We start from the raw sequence: 25,161 nt of genomic DNA, 5'->3' as shown, positions 1-25,161 counted from the left end.
CAGCTGGCCCAGTTTCACCCTGAAACTACAAGTGTTACATCCATTTGAGTAGCAGCATCAGTCTCAACCCTCAGAAAGATCTGAGGATTTTTTAAAAAAAGCATTACCACAAATGGTGGCTAGAAACCGAGGTCGTCTTCCCACGTCCTGAACTACCTGCCGTTAGTTGTGATCCGGCTCTCATGATGCACAGTTCACATTGCCTTGACTTGAACCGCTCCGTTGTGCTTCCAGAAGTTCACATTCTGCAGAATCACAGAACCACAGAGTTGGAAGGGGCCCTACAGACCATCTAGTCCAACCCCCTGCCCAGTGCAGGATAAGCCTAAAGCATCCCTCACAAATATTCATCCAGCCTCTTCTAGAAAACTGCCAGTGAGGGGGTGCTCACCACCTCCCTAGGCAGCTGATCCCACCTTTGAACTACTCTGACCGTGAAAAAGTTTTTCCTAATATCCAGCCGGTACCTTTGTGCATGTAGTTTTAGCCCATTGCTTCAGGTCCTACCCTCTGCTGCCAACTGGAACAGCTCCTTGCCCTCCTCCAAATGACAGCCTTTCAGATACTTAAAGAGAGCAATCATGTCCCCCCTCAACCTCCTCTTCTCCAAACTAAACATTCCCAAGGCCCTCAGCCTTACCTCGTAGGGCTTAGTCTCCAGACCCCTGATCATCCTCGTCGCTCTCCTCTGCACCCTCTTGAGTTTGGCCACATCCTTTTTGAAGTGAGGCCTCCAGAACTGCACACAGTACTCCAGGTGTGGCCTGACCAAGGCAGTATAGAGAGGGGCTATGACCTCCTGCGATTTCGATGCAATGGCCCCTTTGATACAACCCAGGATTGAATTAGCCTTTTTTGCCACCGCCTCACACTGACTGCTCATATTTAGTTTACAGTCCACTCTTACTCCAAGATCTCTTTTGCATACACGACTACCCAGAAGTGTATCTCCCATCCAGTATTTGTGGTTCCCATTTTTGTGGCCCAGATGTAATACTGTGCACTTGTCTTTGTTGAATTGCATCCTATTCACAGCTGCCCACTTCTGCAGAGTATTCAGGTCTTGTTGAATTTTAATTCTTATCTTCTTGGGTGTTTGCTACTCCTCCCAATTTGGTATCATCAGCAAATTTAATGAGCAGCCCTTCCACTCCTTCATCCAGATCATTGATAAAAATATTGAAAAGTACTGGGCCCAAAACCGAGCCCTGCCGCACCCCACTGGACACCCCCCTCCAATCTGATGAAACGCCATTGACCACCACTCTTTGGGTGCGGTCCTCCTACCAGTTCCCTATCCACCGAACTGTCCTATAGTCCACTCCACAGTCTTCCAGTTTGCCCATCGGAGCGCAATTGTGGGCGGTGGATGAGCTCATGTCACAGTTGATGAAAGCACCTTCCCGCCCATTTTGCCTTTTCTTTTTTTAACAGGAAGGAACCAAGACCACTGTTTTCAGGAGCCCGCAAAGGCGTGTGTGGTTCTTGGTTATTGGCAGGAAATCTCTTCCTAGGGTGCAGAAAACGAAAAAGAAGGAGGGGTTGAGTGGGGCGGCCTCTGGAGAAGTGTTTCCAAGCATTCTCATGCAGGTGGAAAAAGTGCTAAACCTCTGAAGATGCCAGCCACAGCTGCTGGCGAAACGTCAGGAACTACAATGCCAAGACCACGGCAATACAGCCCGGAAAACCCACAACAACCATTGCTAAAGAAATGTTACACAGTGGAATAAACGGGAAATCTGCGTTCTTGGAAGCACAACGGTTATGGGAGGAGGACAGGTTTTCATGGGGGGGGGATTACGAGGATGTGTGTACAGCTGTGAGTATAGCAGAACAATTGCGATACGCTGGCGCTACAATAAGGACGTGTGAAAACGGCCAGAGGCGTGTGTGGTTCTTGGTTATTGGCAGGAAATCTCTTCCTAGGGTGCAGAAAACGAAAAAGAAGGAGGGGTTGAGTGGGGCGGCCTCTGGAGAAGTGTTTCCAAGCATTCTCATGCAGGTGGAAAAAGTGCTAAACCTCTGAAGATGCCAGCCACAGCTGCTGGCGAAACGTCAGGAACTACAATGCCAAGACCACGGCAATACAGCCCGGAAAACCCACAACAACCATTGCTAAAGAAATGTTACACAGTGGAATAAACGGGAAATCTGCGTTCTTGGAAGCACAACGGTTATGGGAGGAGGACAGGTTTTCATGGGGGGGGATTACGAGGATGTGTGTACAGCTGTGAGTATAGCAGAACAATTGCGATACGCTGGCGCTACAATAAGGACGTGTGAAAACGGCCAGAGGCCTCGCTGACCTTGTGAAGGCCAGCCCGGAGCAGGCTTGCCAAACCCCTCTGAAAGTGGAGCAGCCTAAGGAGAAGGGCACCTCTGCCGCAAAGGCCCTTCAGCTGAGAGGCGCTGCTGGGAAGGCTCGTCCACATGTTGCTTGATTCAACACATTTTGCCGAAACAATTTTTTGCTCCCTAATCAAGGGATCCGGATGCATCTTAATTCCTTATCAATTGCTTACTCTGACACAGTCCAAATGACTCAGCCCGCGATGACTCACGGCTGAATGTGAGACTCACCACCTTTGAAAAACACGGCCTTTTGCGATGATGTGAAGGTTCCTCCTATTGCCATGGGGGCGAGGGGGGGTCTTGGCCTTTTCATTCATGCGCACAAGCAGTGGAATCGCATCGTGGGCAGGGAAGAAGAGCTGATTGCCCCCTACAGCCCCCAGCCACGAGGCAGGGACATCATTTGTCCCCAACATCCAGTCCGTGAAAGGGTTCTCAAGCACAACCGGTGTCAGACATGTGAACGGCAAGGATAAACAGCTCCTATCAGAATTTATTTATTTCAGATATATTTATATCCCATTTTTTCTCTCAGTCAATGGGATTCAAAGCAGCTTGTATCAAAATTTTAAAAAAAGAAACTCAAATGTACACCTACAGAAACGCGAATAATAGGAAGCACACCACAGCCCCTGAAAGCACATCAAAAAGGCTTGGCTTTCAAGGTCCACCGAAATCTGTCCACGGTTGGGGGCATCCTCACATTCCCAGGAAGCCCCTTCCAGACCACAGTGGAGGCGCAGCTCCTGAGAAAGTACAAGCCCCGGCAAGGACAGGGCTTACTGGCCCGCGTGGATCTGCCCTGCTGACGCCCAAGGGGGAGAGGGGGAGACAGTCCCATAGATTTAAAGGAAGCCGTTTGGGAGGCAGTGAGTGTGGCAATCTTGATGCTGGGGTTTAAACCACACATTGCATCTGACAAAGAGAGCTGTGGTTCTCGAAAGCTTATGCTACAATAAAGTTGGTTAGTTCTAAAGGTGCTACTGGACTCTTTACTATTTTGCAACCACAGACTAACAGGGCTAACTCCTCTGGATCTATGGCATTGGAGGGGAAAGCAAGTCCCAAAGGAGCTGCACTGCATGGCCTGCAAGGCGCATGTAGTATTTGTGCCCCTGTGGATTTGTGAGGCACACCTTTCGGAGCGCCCCACCTCGTCATTCTCTCCACAGGGCTGCCTGCTCATGCGGTTAGGCAGGCCAGGCCAGGCCACCTTCAGGGTTGCTTTTCCACTCTAGGTACAGCAGGTGCGTTGGAGGGGGAAGATCTGCATATCCCCCCCCCCCGGGTTCTGAAGCAGCAGGGCTGGGAAACAACAACCCTGCGTGGGACGACCCCAGAGAGCTGCCCCTCCCTCGAGGAAATGGACCCAGGGCTGGCCTCAGGAAAGCCGCTGCATCCGTTCAGCTTGACGAGTGGGCAAGGCCCAGACATAATTGGACGGGGGGGGGGGAATTAACATCCCTCCCCCCTCCATCCCCCACACACAGGCTCTTCCACATGGAGGGTTTTTATGGAGCCCTAGTTGTGATTTAGTCTTGCAGCATAAATCAGCAACATTCTTCCATTCTAACCACAGAACATAAGCCGAGGGACATGGTAGGTTCCCCCTCACTGGCGGTCTCCAAGGATGCTATAGGTTTTCCTGCATTGGGCAGAGCGTTGGAGCGCCAGTTTGGTGCAGTGGTTAAGAGCGGCAGGACTCTAATCTGGAGAGCCGGGTTTGATTCCCCACTCTTCCGCTTGAAGCCAGCTGGGTGACCTTGGGCCAGTCACAGCTCTCTCAGAGCTCTCTCAGCCCCACCCACCTCACAGGAAGGTTTCTTGTGGGGATAATAACAACACACTTTGTAAACTGCTCTGAGTGGGCATTAAGTTGTCCTGAAGGGCGCTATATAAATAGAATGTTTTTATTATTAGATGGTCTGTAAGGCCCCTTCCAACTCTCGGTTTCTATGAGACTCTGTTCTGCAAAAGAGCATGGAAGCAATATCATGACTTTTAATAAACAAACAAAACAAACACAAGCGTTTACTGTAGGCTTTGACAACGTGTAGGCAATGAAGGTTCCTTCATATCTACCTATTAAATGTTTATCAAACAAAATCCTGTGCTTGCTTATGTTGGTGTAGCTCCATTAGACTTCTGTCAGAGTTACACTGGCTGCATGCCTCTCCTGTGAACATGCCCTTCTGCCCACTGACTTCAGTGGATCCAGAAAGATCCACTTAGATCCCTTCAGCTGCCTCTCTCAGGCTGAGGTGGACAGGACCCTTGATGCTGTGAGGACTACCACTCGCCCTTTGGACCCTTGCCCGTCATGGCTGGTTAAATTCTGTGGCCAATGAAATTCAGGCCCCGTTGGTGGGGATCGTTAATTTATCTCGGAGCTGGAGTGTGTTGCCTGGAGCACTGAAAGGGGCAGTGGTGAGGCCCCTTCGGAAGGAAGCCGTCTTTGGATCCGTCCAGTTACTGCCCGGTTTCAAATCTCTGGTTCTTGGGTAAGGTGATTGAGCGGGTGGTGGTGGAGCAGCTGCAGGTATTCCTGAATGTCTCCTCGGTCCTGGATCCATTTCAGTCCGGCTTTCACCCTGTCCATGGGAAGGAGAGGGCGCTGGTCGCCCTCATAGACTATCTTTGTCAGCATCTGGATTGAGGCAGGTTGGGGCTGTTGGTGTTATTGGATCTGACGGCAGCATTCGACATGATCTATTATGACCTTCTGACTCACCGCCTTGCTGATGTGGGGATACGTGGGGCCACCTTGCAAGGGCTGGTCTCTTCTCTCCACGGTCGGGAACAGAGGAGCAGATGTCTCTGAGGTACCCACCGGTATGTGGTGTTCCTCAAGGGGTGATTCTCTTCCCAATGTTATTTAATATCTATATGTGCCCCCTTGCCCAGTTAGCCCAAAGTTTCGGACTGGGGTGCCATCAACATGCTGATGACACCCAGTTGTATCTGTTGATGGACGGCCAGCCAGAGGCTACCCCAGAGGTTTGGGGCACAGCTTTGGACGCTGTGACTGTGTGGATGAAGCAGAGTCGGCTGAAGCTGAACCCTGTGAAGACAGAGGTCCTGTATCTGGGTTGGTGGTTGTTGAGCTCGGGAACCCAGCCTCCAGCCTTAGATGGGGCACCTTGGACACCTGCGTCAACGCTGAGGAGCCTGAGGGTGGTTCTGGATGCCTCCTGGTCAGTGGAGGACCAGGTCTCGTAGGTTGCCAGAACTGCATTTTTCTACCTTCGGCAGGTCAGGCAACTTGGTTCCTACCTCTCCACCCAAGACCTAGCTACAGTGATCCACGCAACGGTCACCTCCAGATTGGATAATAATAATAATAACATTCGATTTATATATCACCCTTCAGGATGACTTAACACCCACTCAGAGCAGTTTACAAAGTATGTCATTATTATCCCCACAACAAAACAACCTGTAAAGTGGGTGGGGCTGAGAGAGCTCTGAGAGAGCTGTGACTGAGCCAAGGTCACCCAGCTGGCTTCAAGCGGAGAAGTGAGGAACCAAGCCTGGATCTCCAGATTAGAGTCCTGCCGCTCTTAACCGCTACACCAAACTGACTACTGCAACTCACTCTATGCACGGCTATCCTTGAAACTGCCCCGGAAATTGCAGCTGACTCAGAATGTGGCCACGCGTGTCCTTATGGGAATCCTGTTTAGGACACATATTCGATCGGTAATTCACAAGCTGCCCTGGCTCCTGGTTGAATTCTGGGTCAAGTTCACGGTGTTGGTGTTAACCTTTAATGCCCTTAACGGACTGGGACGTGCATATCTTTGGGACCGTCTGTCCCTGAATGTTCCCCAGAGGGCGTTACACTCTGCAGATCAACATCTGCAGGGGGTCCCTGGCCCCGAGGATGTTCGCTTGGCCTCAACCAGGGTCAGAGCCTTTTCGGGTCTGGCTCCGGCCTGGTGGAACGCTCTCCCAGTTGAGACCCAGGCCCTGTGGGATTATTACTGTTCCGCCAGGCCTATGAGAGCAGTTGAGGAGCTGGCAAACGATCGTGCCGGTCCCTGGCCTGTTTTGCTTTGTTCCGCTCCACTTTTTAATGAGATCTGTTGATTTTATTCTTATGATTTTAACTGTTATTTATTGTTTTTAATTATGGGGGTTTTATGATGTTGTGACCAGCCCTGAGCTCGCTTGCGGTGAGGACGGGATATAAATCCAATTAAATAAATAAGTAAACAAAGTGCCCACACTGGGGCAGGGCCACAGATGCCCCGATGAAGACTGCTTGTGGGTTGCTGCCTGTTGGTTGCACCCAGCTGCTCACCATGGCCCTATGTGTGGATCGCCCTGTTAGACTACAGCAGGAAAGGGGTTCAGAATAAAGCCCGGTGTTTCTCCACGCGCCCAAAGCCCTTCCCTTGCATTACGCAGTAATCTTTTGTAGCAGTGTTTCCCTCCCCGCGCTTGAGCCTGAGTGATAATTTCCTGCTTGTGTCACGCACCCTCCCTCCCTCCCTCCCTCCCTCCCACCCAATGAATTCATGGCAGAAGTGGCTTGGAGACCTCACCTAGTCCTCTTAATAAATGCAGGACACTTGCTTTGAGTGTGGGCTTAAGCTTCTTGTGAGGGGCACGTACGTGCTTTGGGAGCCAAATGTCACTGGAGACCACCCGCAGTGTGTTGGAAGCTTCTCCGTACGGCCAGCACTCCGCTTTGCAACCTCAGTAAGGAGTAACTGGTGCTGCTGAACCAGACTTCTTCCTCCAGAAGAGCCGGTTGACTGGCGTTCATGATGCATTTTGCAAAGCGCACCTCAGTCTTCACGCTCAGAGCAAAGCTCTCTGGAGTTGCACAGGAGTCCCCCCCCCCGCGCCACCCTCTCATGCAAAGTTTAACTTTTAGAGGTGGAGGCCAGGCCCCATTTGCTTGGGTCTGGGGCCCCTTCCCTCACTCCCCCCCCTTTCCGTTTTGCAAGGGGTGGTGGGCTTTGGCCTGGAAGCCCTGTAGAGGGCCATTGGGTTGCAGGGGGGACCGCTGGCATTTCCGTGCATGCCCTGGTCCGGGAAGGCATGTTGACCTCCTCAGTCTGGGCAACTGGGGCTGCTCACGTGGAGTGTTTGCCTTCAGGGATGCAGAGGCGTTTGTGGTATGCAGCACTGCCAGGTGAACTTACCTTGATGGAAGGTCCTTCCTGAGGTACAAGGTGAGACTCCACCACGTCCTCTGGGCCAGGCAGCTTTGCTCCCGTGCAGCAACCCCATGTGGCAGGTTTGTGTCACGGCTTGCAGCTACTTTGAGCTTGCAGAGTCTGTGAACAAAATCTTCTCTGTTGCCAGAAACGGCGTGTATCCCTCTGGGTTATGATCGAGTCATTCATACGTCATCCTTGCAAACATGTAATGACTCACAGTTTACACACTCTGTTTGCGCCTGCACTCAATAGCATCTGTTGTGAAGTGAGAGCAAGAACTGATTGCAAGATTAGTCAGCTAGGTGCACGGGCAGAACAGTGATGTCAGAAGGCACTCAGAGACACCCAGCTAGTAAGTCTCAACATAAAAATCGCAGACCATCCCCCACCCCCGCCCTCCGTTCAAACCGTGACTTTTAACACTTGGAAGTGGTGGCAGCCGCAGACAAGGGGTGGGGTGGGGGTGGCAGTGGCTAGAAAGCCACCAGTAATTGCACAGAGGACCTCCTCTGATCTATCTGCATGAAGATAAAAAGCCTGTCAAGCAAGTCGCTTGCTGACGGTGACCAGTGCGCACGTTGCCTGCCGAGCCAGCGTGTAATTGCAGGTTTCTGCCTCTCTCTGAAACGCCTGCCTGCCAGAAAGCTTCTGAGGCTTGAGAGAGCCGCTCTTTCTCCATTGAGGGGTATTGATTTTCTTCCTCTCTTCCAAGACTGAGCCCTGGTGTGGAGAGCAGATGCTTGAAGTTGCGCTCTGCTCTTGGGTGATGCCCTTGCAACGTTCTCTCTGGTGTTATTGCGGCAGCTGTTTCAGATGACTTGGAACTTGTGTGGCGTGTCAAGGGCTGGGCTTGACGTTGGCAAAGCAGCGAGAAAGAGGAGAGGGCCCGGAAAAGCTGTCCATCTGCATCTGGACTGTATCACTGCAGACAGCGGATGTGATTTATTGCTCCTGCATACTTAAAAAAAAAATTCCTGCATGTAGAAAATTAGGGTGCCAAGGAGCAGAGTTTCCCCTTTCTTCCTGATACATATTTCTTTTTTATATTTTTCTCAGCATTGAGGCCTGATTTAGCAGAACACAGGCTGTATAGAACGGCTGCTGCACTTGTGAAAGTAACCTGTGTGTTCCTGATCACATTTCATATTAGCGAGTTCTGTATGCAGCTGCCCAGCCCATCAACCCACAGGTGCGCTAGCCAGTCTCTATATGCAAATGGCCATTGCGGAGGAGACACAGAGAGCTTAGACAGGTGAGGATTTCCCAGTCGTCCCAGTCATTGGGGAGGAAAGACCCGGGAGTTCCTAGGGTAAGGGGTCCTTAAGGTAAGGGGCATGAGTGCGGGGGGCTTTGAGCCTCTGCCTCTTTCCCCCCTGAAACGAAAGCAGTGCACCAGCATCCAGCGTTGTAGGCCTTTGTGATCAGTCTTTTTTGGCTCAATTACCTTTGGGTAAAAATGATCAGGCTATCTGGATTTAAAGTTGCTTTTCTTCAAGAAATGTAGCTTACCATCTGTATGGGCTGATGTTGCAGTGGAAAGCAGTATCCCACAATTTCCACAAACCATGAATATGTCATCTGGCTTAAAAGAAAATTCAGGTCAGACATATTTCTAGAACGGGACTCGCTCTCTTCCTGTGCACCGTGGTGATTTTCGCGGCACATGCTGCTTGCCAACTTTCTTCCTTTCCTAACTTCCCCCTCCCTCTCTCCCTCTCCCCCCATACCAGACAGAGGCATTTGTGTGTCTGGATATGAAATCCCTGCACATTTTGCACGGGAAAGGAGGGCAAGCCCTTGCGTGTGGGCTCTGGACAACTCTGATGTCCTTCAGTGTGGTTTGCGAGAGCACCCTACACCCGATCCACCAAGACTGTGCAGAAAGTTGCCAATCCTGGGTTGGGAAATTTCTGGAGATTTGGGGCTGAAACCTGGGGAGGGGTTGTCAAGTACCTACACCCTCCTGGCTGGAGGGTGGGGGGAACTCAGCACTTACCTCCTGGCTCCCTGGAGCGTAGGGCAAATTCAGCCCATTTGGGGCCAGACTTGAGCCCAGTGAAGTGCAGGAGCATGCCCGTGGCTGGGAGCATGCCAGCCATGGGAGCACTGGAGCATGCCTGGTGCACACTTTCCCGGGTTGCCTGCTGCTGGTGGGTGATCCCTGGGCGGCGGGTGCCACATCCCCCAATCACCAGAGATCAGCAGGCAATGGGCAAAACCCAGGGAGATTGCCCACCATTAGCAGGGAAGTAGGAAGGCTGAGGGCAGGGGAGGGACCTCAGCGGAGCATAATGCCACAGAGTGCACCCTCCAGAGCAGCCATTTCCTCCAGGGGGACTGATCTCTGTAGTCTAGAGGTCAGTTGCAATTCTGGGAGACTTCCCGATCCCACCTGGGCTTCCCTGCTCACAGGTGATGAGTGGTGCCTAGCAGAGTGCCCTTTTTTGCCCCACTAGGCCTGCTCCATGCCTGTGCACCAGGCTACCCAATGCAGCACTGTTGAAAATGACTTTACACAGCATATTTCCTTGAGCTGGAAAACCATACTTGGACTGGGTCTGTCTGATGGTTTCTCCAGCAGTGAGTATTTTCAGGGAGAGCTTGCTTAGAGATTTGGAGGAATGGCACTGGAGAGGGGAACACGGGAACACTCCCACAGCCACCACGATGACGTCACTTCTGGAACTGACATCACCACGCCCGTTGGAGGGGCATGCGCAGCACGCATTCCTGAGGTACCTGCCCGTGGCGGACAACCTCCGGGAGTTTGCCACCTCCCGCTGATCGCTGGGCAATCAGTGGACGAGGGGGCAAATCCCTGGGAGTTTGCCTGCCACCAGCAGTCTCCTGGGACCCCTAGTTCTGCATGGCATGCAGCCCCTACCCGCCTCCCACACCATTATATAGAAGCCCTGCTGGACTTTCAGATACGCTCAGTTTAGCATGCAGTGGCCCCCGGAGCCTTCCCTCTCAGGGGTGGTTTTCCAAGGCCTAATCTGGAAGCATCGGAAGATCTGACTGGGCCAGATGTTAAGGGCTAGGGAGAACTGGACAGCACTTTGCTCTTCTAAAGGCTCTCCTATCATGCGGGCTTTGAATGTTTCCCACTCCAGGTTCCTTCCTGTGGAGTGAGGTGGTGTGGTGGGGGAGGGGTGTGTGTGTGTGTCTTCTGACATTTGGGAGTAGACCAGGGGTCCTCAGCATAGGTTGCCCACTCCAAGTTGGTAAACCCCTGGAGATTTTATGTGTATGTGTTTTATGCGTATTACCTGTCCTTTTGACTTTGTATTTAATTTCTGTTGTGAACCGCCCTGAGCCCGCTTGTGAGGAGGGTGGTATATAAGTGTAATAAACTGAGAGCCAAGCTACAAGTGACGCCTGACACAGGTTGGACACGTGTCAGCTTCCCTCAAGTTTTGATGGGAAATGTAGGCATCCTGGTCTTGCAGCTGTAATGGAGAGCCAAGCTGTAAAACCAGGACGCCTACATTTCCCATCAAAACTTGAGGGAAGCTGACAAGTGTCCAACCTGTGTCAGGCGTCACTTGTAGCTTGGCTCTGAACTGAACTGAATAGATTTGGGGGTTGAACCTGGAGAGGGTGGGCTTCAAGGAAGTGTATAATGCCATAGAGTCCACCCTCCAAAGCAGCCATTTTCTCCAGGGGGGAGTGATCTCTCTGACCTGGAGATCAGTTGTAATTCCTGGAGCTCTCCAGCCACCACCCGGAGGCTGGCAACCTGCTAGTGTTCTTGTTGGCGTTAACCTGCCTTTGATTCCCAGCTTTGTCACACCACCACCACCACCACCACGGTCTAGGCTTTTGCTTGGCACCCGGAATCTCGAGGTTTCCTGACTGCCTGGATGACAAAGTCACATCTCAAGGAATGTGATTTAATTTTGCAAGGAAGAGGCCCTGAGTTAATGCAGGCACTTCACTGAGACCCAGGTGGGCACCTCCCATCCCTGTTCGCGCCTCTTCTGGCCGTGCATTTCGTGATTCCATTAAAAGAACCCGGGGGGGGGGGTTGAATCAAATATTCCAGCATGCTTTGCTTCCCCCCCCATAAGCTCCAGAGCTGCTTAATTCACACAGCTGTGTTCTGAGTCAATTGATGGCCCTGCTCTGGGGAAGGGCCCTCCGCTTCAGTGATTTATTTATTTAAAGCATTTCTGCCCTGCCTTCTCTGAGGAAGGGAGCTCTGACTCTCGAAAGCTCCTACCCAGGAACTCTTGTTGCTCTCTCCGCTGCCGCTGGACTTGGATCTTGCTCCTCTACTGTAGACCAACATGGCTACTCGCTTGATACTATCCTGCCTGATCTTCCTGGACTCTGGATGGCTGTAGGAGACGTCTCCCCACCTGGGACTTGACTGCTCCACAGGCTGCGAGCTCCCGTCGCCCAGCCCATGGTTGGTTGCATTGCTGATTTCACTGGTGGTTCTGTTCTGGTTCTATTAAATCTTCCCCCCCCCCACACCCACACCCACCCCCACCCCTTGGGCCCTTGCAGGGTATTCTTGCTCCCTTTTGATAGAGCTGATGCTGTTCTCCGGGAGGCGTCCTGGAAAGCCACGGTGGTTTCCAGATGGAGCGGTTTTGAATTCCAGGGAGACCAAAGCACCAGTTTAATTGCCTTGTAGAAACAGGGCCTTAATTTAAAGGATGTTTTGCCAGAGATCTGTAATTGCCCCAACTTTCCCCCCTTGTTGTTAGCTTGTTAAAAAGGCAGCCTTAAAGATGCAGCTCAGCAACCCGTGTTCTTTTGATTCAGCATTAATTCCACCTCCCATCTCATGTATTAATGATCCTAATTCTCCTTCTCCCCTGAATACATTAGCAAAAAGCCTCCGGTACTTGCTTGCACGCTTTGATGCCAGGATTTCAATATCTTTCCCTTTAAGGCTGTGCTTACTTCCCCCTGCAGTGCAGTGAAGTGAATCGCAGGGTTAACATTGCTTGAACCCAACACTGTCAGGGGCAGGTGGGGTCCCCTCGGAGCCTCAGTTTCCTCCTCAAAGCAAGGAACTCTCAAGCTATCGATAGTTGCCTTGATCTAGAAGAGGGGCGCCCCAGCACTCTTCGTTCCATCGAGAGGGGTGCTGATGGAAAGTCAAAGAGGCAGACGTGGGATGCTGGTGGAGGTGAGGGCAGGGTTGCCAACCTCTTGGTGGGGCCTGGAGTTCTCCTGGAATTACAACTTAACCTTAAGGCTACAAATATTAGCCCCCCTGGAGAAAATGGCCAGTCTCAGAGGGCAAACTCTATGGTCCACCATAAATTCTAGGCAAAATTCCTCCCCAAATTCTCCCTTCCCTAGGCAGCACCCCACATCTCCAGGAATTTTCCAGTCTAGATGTGGTGATCCTAGGTGAGGGGAAGGGGGGAGATGCTGTTGGTGCGCACACACATGCATGCACGTGTGCCCGAAGGAGCCGGCTTTGGTAGGGTTGCAGGAACAGGATATATGAGCATCAGGAGAGCCCTGGGGGGGGGGGGTGTCCGTGTGAGCCCGTCTCCCACCTTTGGGTGCTGCTGAGTTCGTGGAGGAGAGATCTGTCAGTGGCTGCTAGCCCTGGTGGCTCAAGGGAAACTCCACATTCAGTAGCAGCCAACCTCTGAATCCCGGTGCCAGGAGGCGGCTTCAGGGGAAGGCCTCGGCTCCTGTGCCCTTGGCTGCCCCATGAGACAGAATGCTGGCCTAGATGGACTCTCACCGGTCTGATCCGGCAGGCCTCTTCTGTGCAGTACAAGAGTGTGGCTGAAGAGCCCAGAAAGTGGGAGGAGGTGGGGCAGGCGAAGAAAAACCCGCCTCCAAAAGCTTTGGGGATGTTTTCTTATACGAGGGAGGCCCAAGCCATGAGGGACTCCAGCGTCTTCCATGCAAAATGACGGTGCCACCGTGGCCCTCCAAAGTGCGATGAAAGGAAAGGATGGCCTCCACGTTGCTTGCCTTCTTCTGGGGCCTGGCCTCTTCCTGACACAGACTGCAGGTCTACGCAGCCCTGGGCTGGCCCTCTGAACGGCTGCCCCGGGTCCCGAGGGGAGTCATTCTGCATCCCTGCCGGGATGAGACAGCGGGCCTTGAACTGGGTGAGCAGGCTGTGGCTTGTGCTCGTGGTGGCTTCCACTCTAGCCACAGCCATTGCTCCTCCTCTGTGGAGGCAGCTGTGAATTTTGGAGGTGCTGAGAGAATGGAGGACGAAGGCAGACGAGCGCTTTGGAGCCACGGCAGGGACGCCCAGCCCTTGGAGCTCCAAACAGCTGGTGTGGCTTTTGTGGCTCGTAATGATTCCCGGGTCTTGGGCCAAGAAGCCTGGCAGGTCCCCTGAGCACACGGGCCTCTCCTTGAGCTCTCTGTCTGTGGTCTGCAGAAGAGCCTGCAGCATATTCGGCTCTCCACCAGGTCTTTGGAGAGGGGCCCACTGGCAACTGGCCTTGTGCCAAGAGCGTACTTCTGGGGGCGCAGTTTTATTCTCAGTGTTGGATGTTCAGAGCGAATGGAAGGAGCTGGTGCGGAATACTTCCGTCCTGCTTCGAAGGGCAAAGCTCTTGAGGAGGTTTACAGCGTAGCCGAAACCATCATAAACACCGCAGTGAAACTGCAGCAGCAAAACACGAGGGTTGGAGCTGGGGCAGCGAGTAGACCAGAATGCTTCTTTGTCGTTGAAGTGGAGGTGTCTCTCCACGTGCCTGTGCCAGAAGTGTGGCCACAGCAAGTGGCTCCCAGGTATGGACAAGGAGATCCAAGTCAGCATTCGCACCCAGGTCCATGCTTGGTTTGGTAACAACCGTAGTGTGGCAGGGGCACTGGAGTCAGAACACACTTTTGCAGGGTGGTGGCGGCGGCCTCTGACTGCCCCAAGGAAAGCCATGGGTCTTCAGGGTTCCACCGGATTCTTGTCTGCAGCCGGCCTGCAAGGTGACCCCTCTGGAAATGAGCTATTTGGGGTTTTAACCCCCAAACCCAGGAGCAGCTCAACCCATCCTGGTGGCTGAGGTAGAACGTCCAAGCAGCTCCCGCTCATGAGAATCCAGCAGGAGGCTCTCGGACATCAGCCCCATGGACATGAGTGGGAGCTGTGCGAGAGCATCACCGTTCCCTGGGTGGCTTGTGCAGCGCATCACGTGGATTGGGGCCCCAGGATCAGATCTGTCTCTTTCGCCCGCGGCTGCTGCCCTGAAGGGCACCTCAGATATGCTGCCTGGAGCTGGCCCCTGTCCTTGCCTCATAGAAGGGCTGTCCCACCCGTCACGGAGAAACATGACATCAAAACCGTGACGTCAAAAGCACCCTCTTTATTCCGAGCCCAAATGCTGACATGGGCGGGAGTCCCCACGGGAGGGGCTCTGGCTGGCTGCTTTGCCCGGGGATTCTCCCCGGCTGATCCCAGGGGCTCTTGGGTGGCAGTGCAGGCAAAGACCTTCGTTTGCCGGAGAGCTTTGAGCCCTTTTCCTTATTAAGAACAGGCGTTACTGCTCTCGGTGGCGAGTCAGAAGAGCCAGGGTGGGCCGCTGGGGCAGTTGCCTTCAGGAGCACGGGCAAGCCAAGGGTGTGCAAGCGAAGGCGGTTCCCGGAGAGAGAGAGGGAGAGGGAGAGGGAGAGAGAGAGAGAGAGAGAGAGAGAGAGAGAGAGAGAGCAAGCCCGCGTCCTCCTTGCTTTGCCTCCCGCATAACCTCTGCTGCCTTTGCTGAATTTCCTTGGATGCCGCTTGGCAAGTGTCCAGGGATAATCTTCGAGGCTTGCCAGAGCTGCTCTGTATGCGGGAGGGAAGTCGCTGCCAGGCCCTTCTCGCCTGCCTTCCCAAGGCCACCTTCTGCCTTTGCAGGGACTTCAGCCAGCAGATGCTCAGATTGCCAACTCTTTTCCGGAGTCTCGCTGCTGTGCCTTTGACATCAGCCTTGAGGTGTTGAAATGGAAGAGGGTGCAGAGCAGATGTCCCGTCCTGTCTCCCCGTGCCAGGAAAAGCTCTACTTCTTGAGCTTCCGTGTGGCATATGCCAGGGAAAAAAGAGCCCCGAGCGTGGCAGGGGCTCTTTTCTGGAGTCCAGGGCAGCTTGGCCGGGAACTGCGGCATGGCAGAACCTCGCTCCCCTGAGCTCTGGGGGTGCCTTCCTGTTCCGTCACTGGGCCCCGAACCCGGCTCTTTGCGTCGCTTGGAGCACTCACATGAGAAGCAGAGCGGTGGCCCCTGAGTGCGCAGGACCCTCCGCCGCAGGTGCCACTCTGGCTGCCTCCTCCTGTGTGCCGCACCCAGAAACAAGCGCCGCTCCCAACCTGCGTCCCTGTGGGGGAGCAGAGATGTGCCTCTCGTCCCGTTGCACAGGAGCAGGTTGATGAATGGGGGGGGGCATTTGAAATTTTTTGTCTATTCGTTAAGAATATTTTTATGCCTCCTCTTCAGGGAGCTTGCCTAAGGCAGCTGACAAAATAAAACATCATATAAACATAAAACAGAAGTTTATTAAAATCCCATCGGAAGAACTGGGAGGCAACCTTTGGTCCTTCTCATAGTGGGAGCATTTTTCCGTGTGGCAAAGGGCTGTGTGGGGATCAGGCCAAGGTCAGCTTCATCCCGCATTCCCTCCTTGAAAGCAGGCAGCCAACGGCTCCCAGGAAGTCCTCCACCGTGCCAAGAAGGCCGCAGCCCTCCCTGTACTCAGAGGTATACTGCTGCTGTACATGGAGGTTCCATTTGGCGACTTTAAGCCATTGCCTTATGCAGAGTCAGATGGGCTAGACTGTGGCTCCAGCAAGGCCTTCCTCCCTTGCCTTGTTCCCAGCCCGGACCAAGAGGGGACGGGCAAGAATGCTTCCGCCACAGGTGGCCAAGGAAGCATGTCCAGTGGCCTGCTGCACAGTGGCTGCATCACCATGTTGACTTGCCCTGGAGACGTGGCTAACGTTGCCACAGCAGCCCACTGGTTACAAGAATGGCCTGCAAACGAACACCAGAAGTTCGTTCCCCCCTCCGGGGAGCAGGCAAGGGAAATTACAGCTGCTTGTGCCAGTCTAGAGGCTGTCTGCCTGGCCTCTCCCACCACCACCACCACGGCCACTTTTCCACCCAGCTGCCCACCGCAGCAGCAAGATCTTTTCCCAGGCCCTCCCTCCAAGGGCGTCTTTGAACTTCATAGTTTTGCCCCCCGTGTGCATCGTGCCCAGCTTTTGTGCGCTGCAGTGACTGCTGGCCGAGTGTGTGTTCATGTGTCTGGAGGTTGCACATTCTTCACACCCAGCAGGCTAGTCCTTCTGGAGAGGGAGCTATAGGGGCTCTCTTGTACCCCCTTGCCCCACAACCCCCCCCATCTCCCCACCCCTCAATGGAGAGAAGCAGGCCACTTAAGGAAGCCGCCAGGCTTTGAGTGAAGAACAGCTTGAGCAGCAGGGAGTTGGCCTTTTGCCCCTTGGGGGCCACTGGCAGGGGGAGAGGCAACTTGCCCCCGCTTCTCCCTGGCCACGATAGTTTCCCCCCATGAGGGAGAGGCCTGGCTGTGTTCCTCACCCCTCCTTACCCCCCTCCCCGCTTTACAGCAGCGCGGTGGACTGAGGAGGCTACTGCCCTCCCCTCCGCTCTCTTGAGAGGCGGTCTAAAAGGCCAGCCTTTTGGCTCCCCTTCCCTTAACAGCCCCCCTTTCCTTTCGGGGTCTGCAGAGAGTGCAGGGACTCCTGCTTTTGAGTTGGGAAGCAATGGTGAGAATGGGGGGCTTCCTTTTCCACATTTCTGCACTCTACTCCTTCCGTGGTTTGCCTCCTTGGGATGCACATGCTTGCCACAATTCGAACCATGTGAGTGAGGAAGCCATGGGGGGGGTGGGCAAGATTTGTACATGGTGGGCCTGGAAAAGGATAAGCCCCACCCTCCATATGTGTCCCCTCCAAAGAGTCTCTGCCCAAAGCTCCCAGTGTGAGGGTGGGGGTTGTGGGCCCCAATCCTCCCTGGCTCCAGAGCAGCTGGTGAGCGCTGCCCAGCCTGCTTCTCTTTCACCAGCAGTGACGGCTCTGTTGCCCGGAATCCATCCATTGCTGAGACTTTGAGGGGGCTGAGCCCCTACGTGGCCTTCAGCTCTCTCTTCGGCCATAGTGCCCGCCCTCCCCCCGCCATTCCAGGCAGTGCCCCCATTGCTCCAGCTTAGGTCTGCCAAACCTCCTGGTGGCCAAGAGAAGTGCCAGTTTTTGTTCACGCTGCTGGGCCAGGTTTCTTGAGGAAGCCAGATGGCTTTCATTGGCTGCCTCTTCCTTAGATTCATGGGGGACTCGTAGTAGCCATTGCAGCCCACAGGTCACCCCTCTGTGTGGCTCACAGCTGCTTGTCTCTTCCTCTCCTTCTCCCCTGCCAGCTGTGCTGCCTCAGGAGCATCAGCTGAAGTGGCTATGGGCAAACAACGTACCCTGAGCAGCCTGCCCAGAAGGGGTTGTGTTTGGGCCTGGGGCACATCGTGCTTTAGCTTTAGGGCACATCTGGTGGTTTCCCCGGGGCACGGAGGGACGTTTCGCTGTCTTTCTGCAAAAGGTCTGAAGAGGTGACAGTGTTCATTCAGTGAAATGTCAGCATGAATCGAAATGGCAGAGCTTGGGCATGCTTTGAAGCAATGTGTTCCGGTGTGGCCGCACGTTCTTTCTGCCGTGATGTCATTGCCAAGAGTAGGTTGCGCTCCTGAGCACCAGCAAGGCTCAACTAAGATGGCAAGCCTAAGCAGGTCTACTCAGAAGTGAGCCCCATTGGATTTAGTGGAGCTTCCTCCCAAGAAAATACTATTTAAATTGTAGCCTTATTTGCTCTTGGGTGGTTGCGTGGGCACAGCCTCGTGGCCTGCGTAGACCACGGCAGTCCCTGCTCTTGCTCTGATACACACAGAATCACCTCTGAACTGATTGGTGGAATTCACTGTGACAAGATGCGAGGGGGGGGGTCACAGGCTGAAGCGCCCTTCAAAAGGGGAAGAAGCAATCCTGGTCGCACAGCCGCCTCCTGAGCCAGTCGTCTGGGAAGGGGACAGAAGTAGGCTCTTGCTTCATGCCTGCATGAGGGCTTCCCAGAAGCCCCTGGCTGGCCACTGCTGGGCAGAGGAGGCTGGGCTGGGCTGTTCTTTGAGAAGCCGACTCTTTTCATCTGCTTCTCGCATGCTAAACTGTGGAAAGCCTTGCGAAGCAAATCCCTTCCACAAACACACTCACGCCTGCCCTCCCACACCCTCTGGGTCTCTCTTTGCACCTTCCCAGGGTGCGTGCATCGTAGCCAGCAGTGACTCTGCCCTCATTGCCAGTGTGGACCCAGAGCATGGACAGGCAGGCAGAGTGGGAGGAGGACAGGTCCCCAGGGCATACCTGCCCCCTTCCAAAGTACGTAGAAGTGGAGAGAGTGACTTTTGGCACAAAGTCCTTTCTGGGCTAGTGGGGGAAGGCAGCCCTGAAGATCAGTGCTGGGGTCCCCTGAGACCATGCGGGTGGAATGGCTGAGGCAGAGGAAGTGCTGGCCACACTAGAGGCCCTGCTCCTCTGCTAAATCTCAGCCGTAGAGAAGAAGTGCATTTCCGGAGGCTGAAGCGGCGCCTTGCTAGGCCATGGCACGGGGCATCCTCGAGCATGCATGCCTGGAACAGTGGACCGGTTCTGTGCCATTCTGGTGTCTTCCCTTTGGGTTTTCAGGGTAGTCTAGGAGCCAAGCTACAAGTGACGAATGACACTTGCCTGGCAAGTGAACAGACTCACGTGTATCCCTCCCTGTTCACTTGCTCTCCACTTGCTCAAGTGGAGCGCAAGTGAACAGGGAGGGATACACGTGAGTCTGTTCACTTGCCAGGCAAGTGTCATTCGTCACTTGTAGCTTGGCTCTAGGTTGTATGTGGAGAAGGAGGAGTTTTTGCAGGGGACGTGTTCTGGAAGCAGTTCCATCATCAGCACAGCAGCCTTTGTATTATTCATTCCTATTCTAAATTCAGAGCATTTTTTGCTGCCTGTGGTTTTCCAGCAGAACTCTCTCTCTCTCTCGCTCTCTCTCTCTCTCTCTCTCTCTCGCTCTCTCTCTCTCTCTCTCTCTCTCGCTCTCTCTCTCTCTCTCTCTCTCTCTCTCTCTCTCTCTCTCTGTCGTTCCTAAAAATCAGAAGGGAAATAAAGTCTGCGGCTTCCCTCCCACTCGTCGTCACATGGGTGTTTGGGGCAGGGCCTGAGAACAGCTGGCCACTGCTGCAAAGAACAACTTCCTATACGAAAGCCACTTTATGTTGGGTGGGGGGGGGGTCTGCAGGCAGCCCCTCCTTTCCCTCCCCCACTCCAGCTGTGTGTTGAGCTCCTTTCGGGGCAAAGCAGCAGATATCTCTGGCTTGTGCTGGGACTGGCTGAAGACTCCCAGAGTGGAACTACACGTCTTTCCCCATTGCTCTCCTGTCCACTCGCACGGCCACACTGTGCACATCCCCGTGTTCATTCTGGCTCGAGTTGGCACAGGTTTCTTCAGTGTTCCTCTATCCCAGCATGCACCTCCACTTTGCCGAGCATCCCTTTCCCCTCTTTCTGCCCCCCCCCCCACTTTCTCCTGGTCCGGAGTGGGGCTGTACTGACGATGTTAAAAGAGAAGGTTCCCCCAGGCGCGCCCTCTTCTCCCCTCTGCCTTTGCATTTCTCTTCAGACCTCCGGCCAAGCATCCCTTTTCTCTCTTTCACCCCCCCCCCTTCCCCATCCGCCTCCCCCTTTTCCTGGTCAGGAAGCAGAAGCAGACAAGAGTGGCCGCTCTACAGCAGCAAGTTGCTGGTGCGGCCCACGGACACTCACCTCTATGATCACACGTGCATGGACTAGGGCCGCAGGGCGCGTGCTCGCCTCGGGGAAGGTGGACACAGGTGGGTGGGAACAGACACGATTATATTCACTCGCATAGACACGTGCAATTCATCTCTTGTAGTTTGGCCCTCAGACTTCCGTTTGAAGACGCAGCAGCGGAAAGGGGGCTCTGGTTCCAACCCCCAGGCTCAAGCAGACCAGCTGCGCTGTTGCCCTGGTTCATTTTGACCTTCACGTCCTCCGGGGTTCCCAGTGTTTGACCGACATCTGTAGCCATCCCTTGAACAGCCCTGTGATCTGCTGAGATCCAGGGGCCACACTGGATGGGTTAAAGCAACTGATGTTAGAGCTAATAAAATGGTGCAGGCTGGGGGTGGGGGAGGGCAGGATGTCAGGTGTTCACCTGTCATACCCAACAAGACCCCGTGTCATGTTTGTTTGTGCCCTGTTGCTGTGGGTATCACTAAAGGCTGAAGCTATTTCTTGACTGGGAGGTGAAAGTACGCAAGGGAGGGGTTGTCTCTACTGTTATCTGTCTGTTCTCCTACCCGGCAGGTTGGCCGGCCGGCTCCCATCAGCCCTGTGGGTGAGATCAGGAAGGATTCGCTCAAGGTCCGGCCTGAACTTCCTGGCTGGCCAGGAATTTGAATCCATGCCTTTCCCATTCCGTCCCATCCCTGGGATGGGGTACCAGTGGTCCTCTCCTTTCGGGCTTGCCCTCTCCCAGCAGTGGGGGAGATCGCACCCCACTTCTTGGAGGCCCATGCTACCCAAGCCCAGCTCCGTTCTCCCGCATCGTATGTTCTCTGCACCCCCTTCACGGGCAGACTGGCCCTTGAACGTTTGGGGGAGAGTCCCAGCTGAGGAACTGGCCGCCAAGAGCAGGCTGAGCCAAGCAGCCCCCTGCAGTGCGGGCTGAGCTGCAGGGCCACTTGGCTTGAATTCAAGCTGTGGCCATGATAGCCGTGGTGGGCTTCCCTCTATGGCCGTGGTTGCCCTGCCTGGGTCCAGGCCAGGCAGCTGCTGGCTGCTGCCATCTCTGCAGGGCCTGTTTGGCTCGTCTTGCTGTGGGACTGTTTTATCTTGCTCTCCCACTGTTTTTGGCATTGCAATCGAGTCTCAGCTTCCTTGCCCAAGACATTGGGCCATGACATGGCAGCCCCACCCACCTTATGGAACAGCCTGCCTGAAGAGGCCAGGAAAGCTCCCACTCTCTCGGCTTTCCACAAACCTGAATTATTCAGTAAGGCTTTTTCACTCAGGTAATAGGGCTATTCTGTAAGAAATAGCCCAGAGAGAGGCTTTGGTAAAGGGACAGGGACTGTAGACTATGCCGCTGGGTACTGTCTGTTGATACAGATATGCTGCAGTCCTACTGCGTAATTTCCACCATGTTGCAGATGTCATGTTTAATTACCAGAGGGCCTGGAGGGGTGTGTGGTGGAAGCCTTTTGATAAAGGGGGGAAAGGGGGTGGACCTGCCCGCGTACTCATCCTGCTGCCTGCCCCTCTTCCTCTCCTCCACAGAAGTGTATGCGGCTGAACCCCGATGTCCCCATCTGGGTCTCCAAGCAACGGATTCTCTGCACCTTGAACCACAGCCTGAAGGACGTGCTGAATTATGGCCTCTTCCAGCCAGCCTTCAATGGCCGGGCTGGCAAGTTCCTGGATGAGGAGCGGCTGCTGAGGGAATACCCCCTGAACCCGGACACGCCAGTCCCTTACCTGGAGGTACTGCTTTGCCTCTTATTCATTTTGGTGCCTCCTCCCACCTACGCACAGACTTCTGTCTGTCGGGGCACAATTCCCCTCAGGTTGGACTGCAGGTAACAAGACGTGGTTGGACTGTGACTCTCTAGTGGGGAGCAGGTTTCTGAGTTGTGGAAAATTCCAGTCCTTTTTCTAAGGAGGTTGCCGTGTCGGTGGCCGTGGCTAGACTGGTGGGAGCTTCCTTTGGGATCGGAGCAACGTAGAAGCCTAGAGCGGGAAGGGACCCCAGGGCCATCTAGTCCAACCCCTGCACAATGCAGGAAACGTACGGCTTCCTCACCTCTCATTCCCCCAGTGGCCACTGCTCTATGCCCAGAGGAGCAGGGCCTACAGACAAAGATCAGAGGGTCGGAGAAACTGACGACTCCACATCTCCTTCCCTAGCAAGTCGAGCAGCAGCCCCCTTGGACCATGTCCAGGTGGGAAAGCGGCACCCCCAGAGCACCTCCATGGTCCACCTTTGCATCCCAGGGCCAGGAGGCAACATCAGGGGAAGGACTCGGCCTCTGTGCCCCCGCTTCTTGGTCCTCTGGGAGGACTGGTTAGCCTCTGTGTGAAGCTGGATAGTGGACTAGCTGGACCACTAACCTGATCCAACAGGGTTCTTTGGATGTCCATGGGTGGGGGGGGGAGGCATAAGCCCCTCTCCCTGCATGCTACAGTGCCAATCCCAGCTGGGCACGGTGCACCTGGGGACTCTGTCTGACATGGAGCTCCCAGCCCAAGTCTGCTCCGCAGGACCTGTCTGCCGCAGGCACGGGGAGGCCCAGGAAAACCTTTCAAATACAGTTAGGTCCCAAGGTAGCAGCCATCCCAGCATCCTGTGGCAGTGAATTCCACAAGTGGATCGTGAGTTGTGTGCAGAAGAATTTCCTGTTGCCATCTTAAGAGGCCCCAGATTCTAGGATTTTGTGAGAGGGAGAAGGAGTTCTCTCTTTCCACTCTCTCTACCCCACGCGTAATTGTATAAACCTCTATCATGCCCTCCCCGCAACCTGAAGAGTCTCAGACTCCTCAGCCTTTCCTCATAGGAAAGATGCTCCAGCCTTGGCGTCTCCTTGGTTGCCCTCTTCTGCACTTTTCCTAGCTGTGCAGTGCCCTTTTGGACGGTAAATACCTTGCCAGCCTCCGGGAAGAAGACTCAAATACGTTCCAGCTAAAAGAACAACCAGTTCCCATTGGCCGCTTACACGCCTGAGGGCGAAGAGGCCAGGCAGGTTTCATGTCTTGCTACTTCTGAAGGTTCCAATTAATTCTGAAATGGCACCCTTTGCCACTGCTTCTATTTGACGCGGCCTTTAGGTGCCCTGCCACAAGGCAGCGATTCAAGGTGGAGCTCAGCTGAGGGTGGTGAAGGCTGCGGGGACAGGAGCTGGACCAGCCTTTGTGTGCCTGCGTGTGTGCTTAGAGAGAGGGCAATGGGAAGGACACCGTGCCTGTTTCCTGGGGGTGCAGACCCACATATGCCACAACGGGCATCCTTCCGAGCCGAGTCACATCCACTGCACACCCCAGTTCAGGGCCTTAAAAACAAATACATGCTCGAGGAGCTCATAACAGCCAGCACGGAGAGGTGCCAGGAAGTGAACCCTTGCAGCTGCGAAGGAGATAAAGTGCCTCATGTTCCCACATGGCCCCAATCCACCCCAGAGCACCTTTTGTGGTTGCAGCAGGAACTTAAAAGGCAAGGCTTGAATCTTTCTCTGGACTATTCGTTTGAAGTCTGCCGGCTTCTTTTAATATGAAAGTTGACCTGTAGGAAGCTAAAGTTTGTACGAGATCCCATATTATCTGTGGGTGCTGCAGGTATGTTCTGTTCAGATCACAGGATTTTGGCTTGACTCCCCCCACCCCCCACCCCAAGAAAAAGTTTTTGGCCGATAAAGCCCCCGCTGACTTGTACCTCCTGGTTCTTCCTTCGGCCTGCCCCTGCACTGTGGGGAAGCCTCCCATGCTCACACACCCTTCACTCGGACCTGGGCTGTGGCTTGCTATGGTGCCATGCTTCCTGGGGGGGACGCTATATTGGGAGGCAAAATTGGTCTGGAAAAGGCCCCCCATACGCTGCCCCCAACAGAGGGAAGGAGCTGCCTCGCTACTGATGCAGGTGGGGCAGCAAGAGGGCTGCTTGGGATGCCATCTGTCTCTAGTGCCCTGGGCGGTCCTCGTGAATAGCCCAGCCCTGTCGCCACCTCCTCTGCACCTGTCCCAGGGCTGCCCGCTGTGGCCATGCCCTTTAGTGGTCATGCAAGGCACCCAGAGAGGCCTGCCTTGCCCCCAAGAATCCACCCAGGCCAGACTGGGGGGTATTTCTGGCACAGCCACAGCTCCTCGCTAGAGATTGGGACTGCCAAGGTGAAGCCAGAGCAGGGAGATTTTGTCCTTTAAAATATACATGCTCTTTTAATGGAGTATCTGATCTTGTTGGTTTTATAGTAAAGAGTCCAGTAGCACCTTTAAGACTAAGCAACTTTATTGTAGCATAAGCTTTTGAGAACCACAGTTCTCTTCATCAGATGCATCTGATGAAGAGAGCTGTGGCTCTCGAAAGCTCATGCTACAATAAAGTTGCTTAGTCTTAAAGGTGCTGTTGGACTCTACTATTTTGTGATTACAGACGAACACGGCCAGCTCCCCTGGATCTATAATGTTGGTTTTATGACGCTGAGCTTTCAAAATGTGGCTCTGCTGCCTGAGTGTGATGCAGTGGCCCTGGAAATCAATAGGCTGGAAATGTGTGTGGTTGGTGGCGGCGGAGGCTGGGCTGTGCTTGGCGAGATTGCGGTGACACTTTTTCCTTTGGCTTTCCTTCCCCAGTTCCGGTACAAGAGGCGAGTGTATATCCAAAGCCCCCTGGATGACAAGCAGTTTGCCAAGTTGCACACCAAGGTAAGCATCTGCCGTCTGCGGAGCTCAGTTGGCGCCCTTCTGGAGTGCAGAAGGTCTCTGTGGTGTGTGTGACGCTGGCACCCCTGTGCCTGCTGAGCAGGGTCTGCCCCAGGAGCAGGCCACAGGGTGGCAGCACCAGTTGCTTAAGAGCCTTTCATTGGGTACCAGCCCTACAGGTGTGAGGAGCCCTCTTGGGAGGG

General features: G+C 54.1%; 1 protein-coding gene across 1 annotated transcript in view; it reads left to right on the top strand.

Annotated features, from left to right (window-relative positions):
- The window catches only part of SHANK3 (SH3 and multiple ankyrin repeat domains 3), a gene marked incomplete at its 5' end in the record, with an annotated part of 319,560 nt that overhangs the window by 43,156 nt on the left and 251,243 nt on the right, over positions 1 to 25,161 (top strand). The window contains 2 exon segments of the mRNA XM_054988523.1: positions 21,830 to 22,033; positions 24,890 to 24,961. Of these exon segments, the coding sequence (XP_054844498.1) occupies positions 21,830 to 22,033; positions 24,890 to 24,961 (276 nt within the window).

This window comes from Eublepharis macularius, chromosome 9, assembly GCF_028583425.1.
Source record: "Eublepharis macularius isolate TG4126 chromosome 9, MPM_Emac_v1.0, whole genome shotgun sequence".
In the NCBI taxonomy this organism is placed as follows: domain Eukaryota; kingdom Metazoa; phylum Chordata; class Lepidosauria; order Squamata; family Eublepharidae; genus Eublepharis; species Eublepharis macularius.
This window is presented reverse-complemented; position numbering and strand designations above follow the sequence as displayed.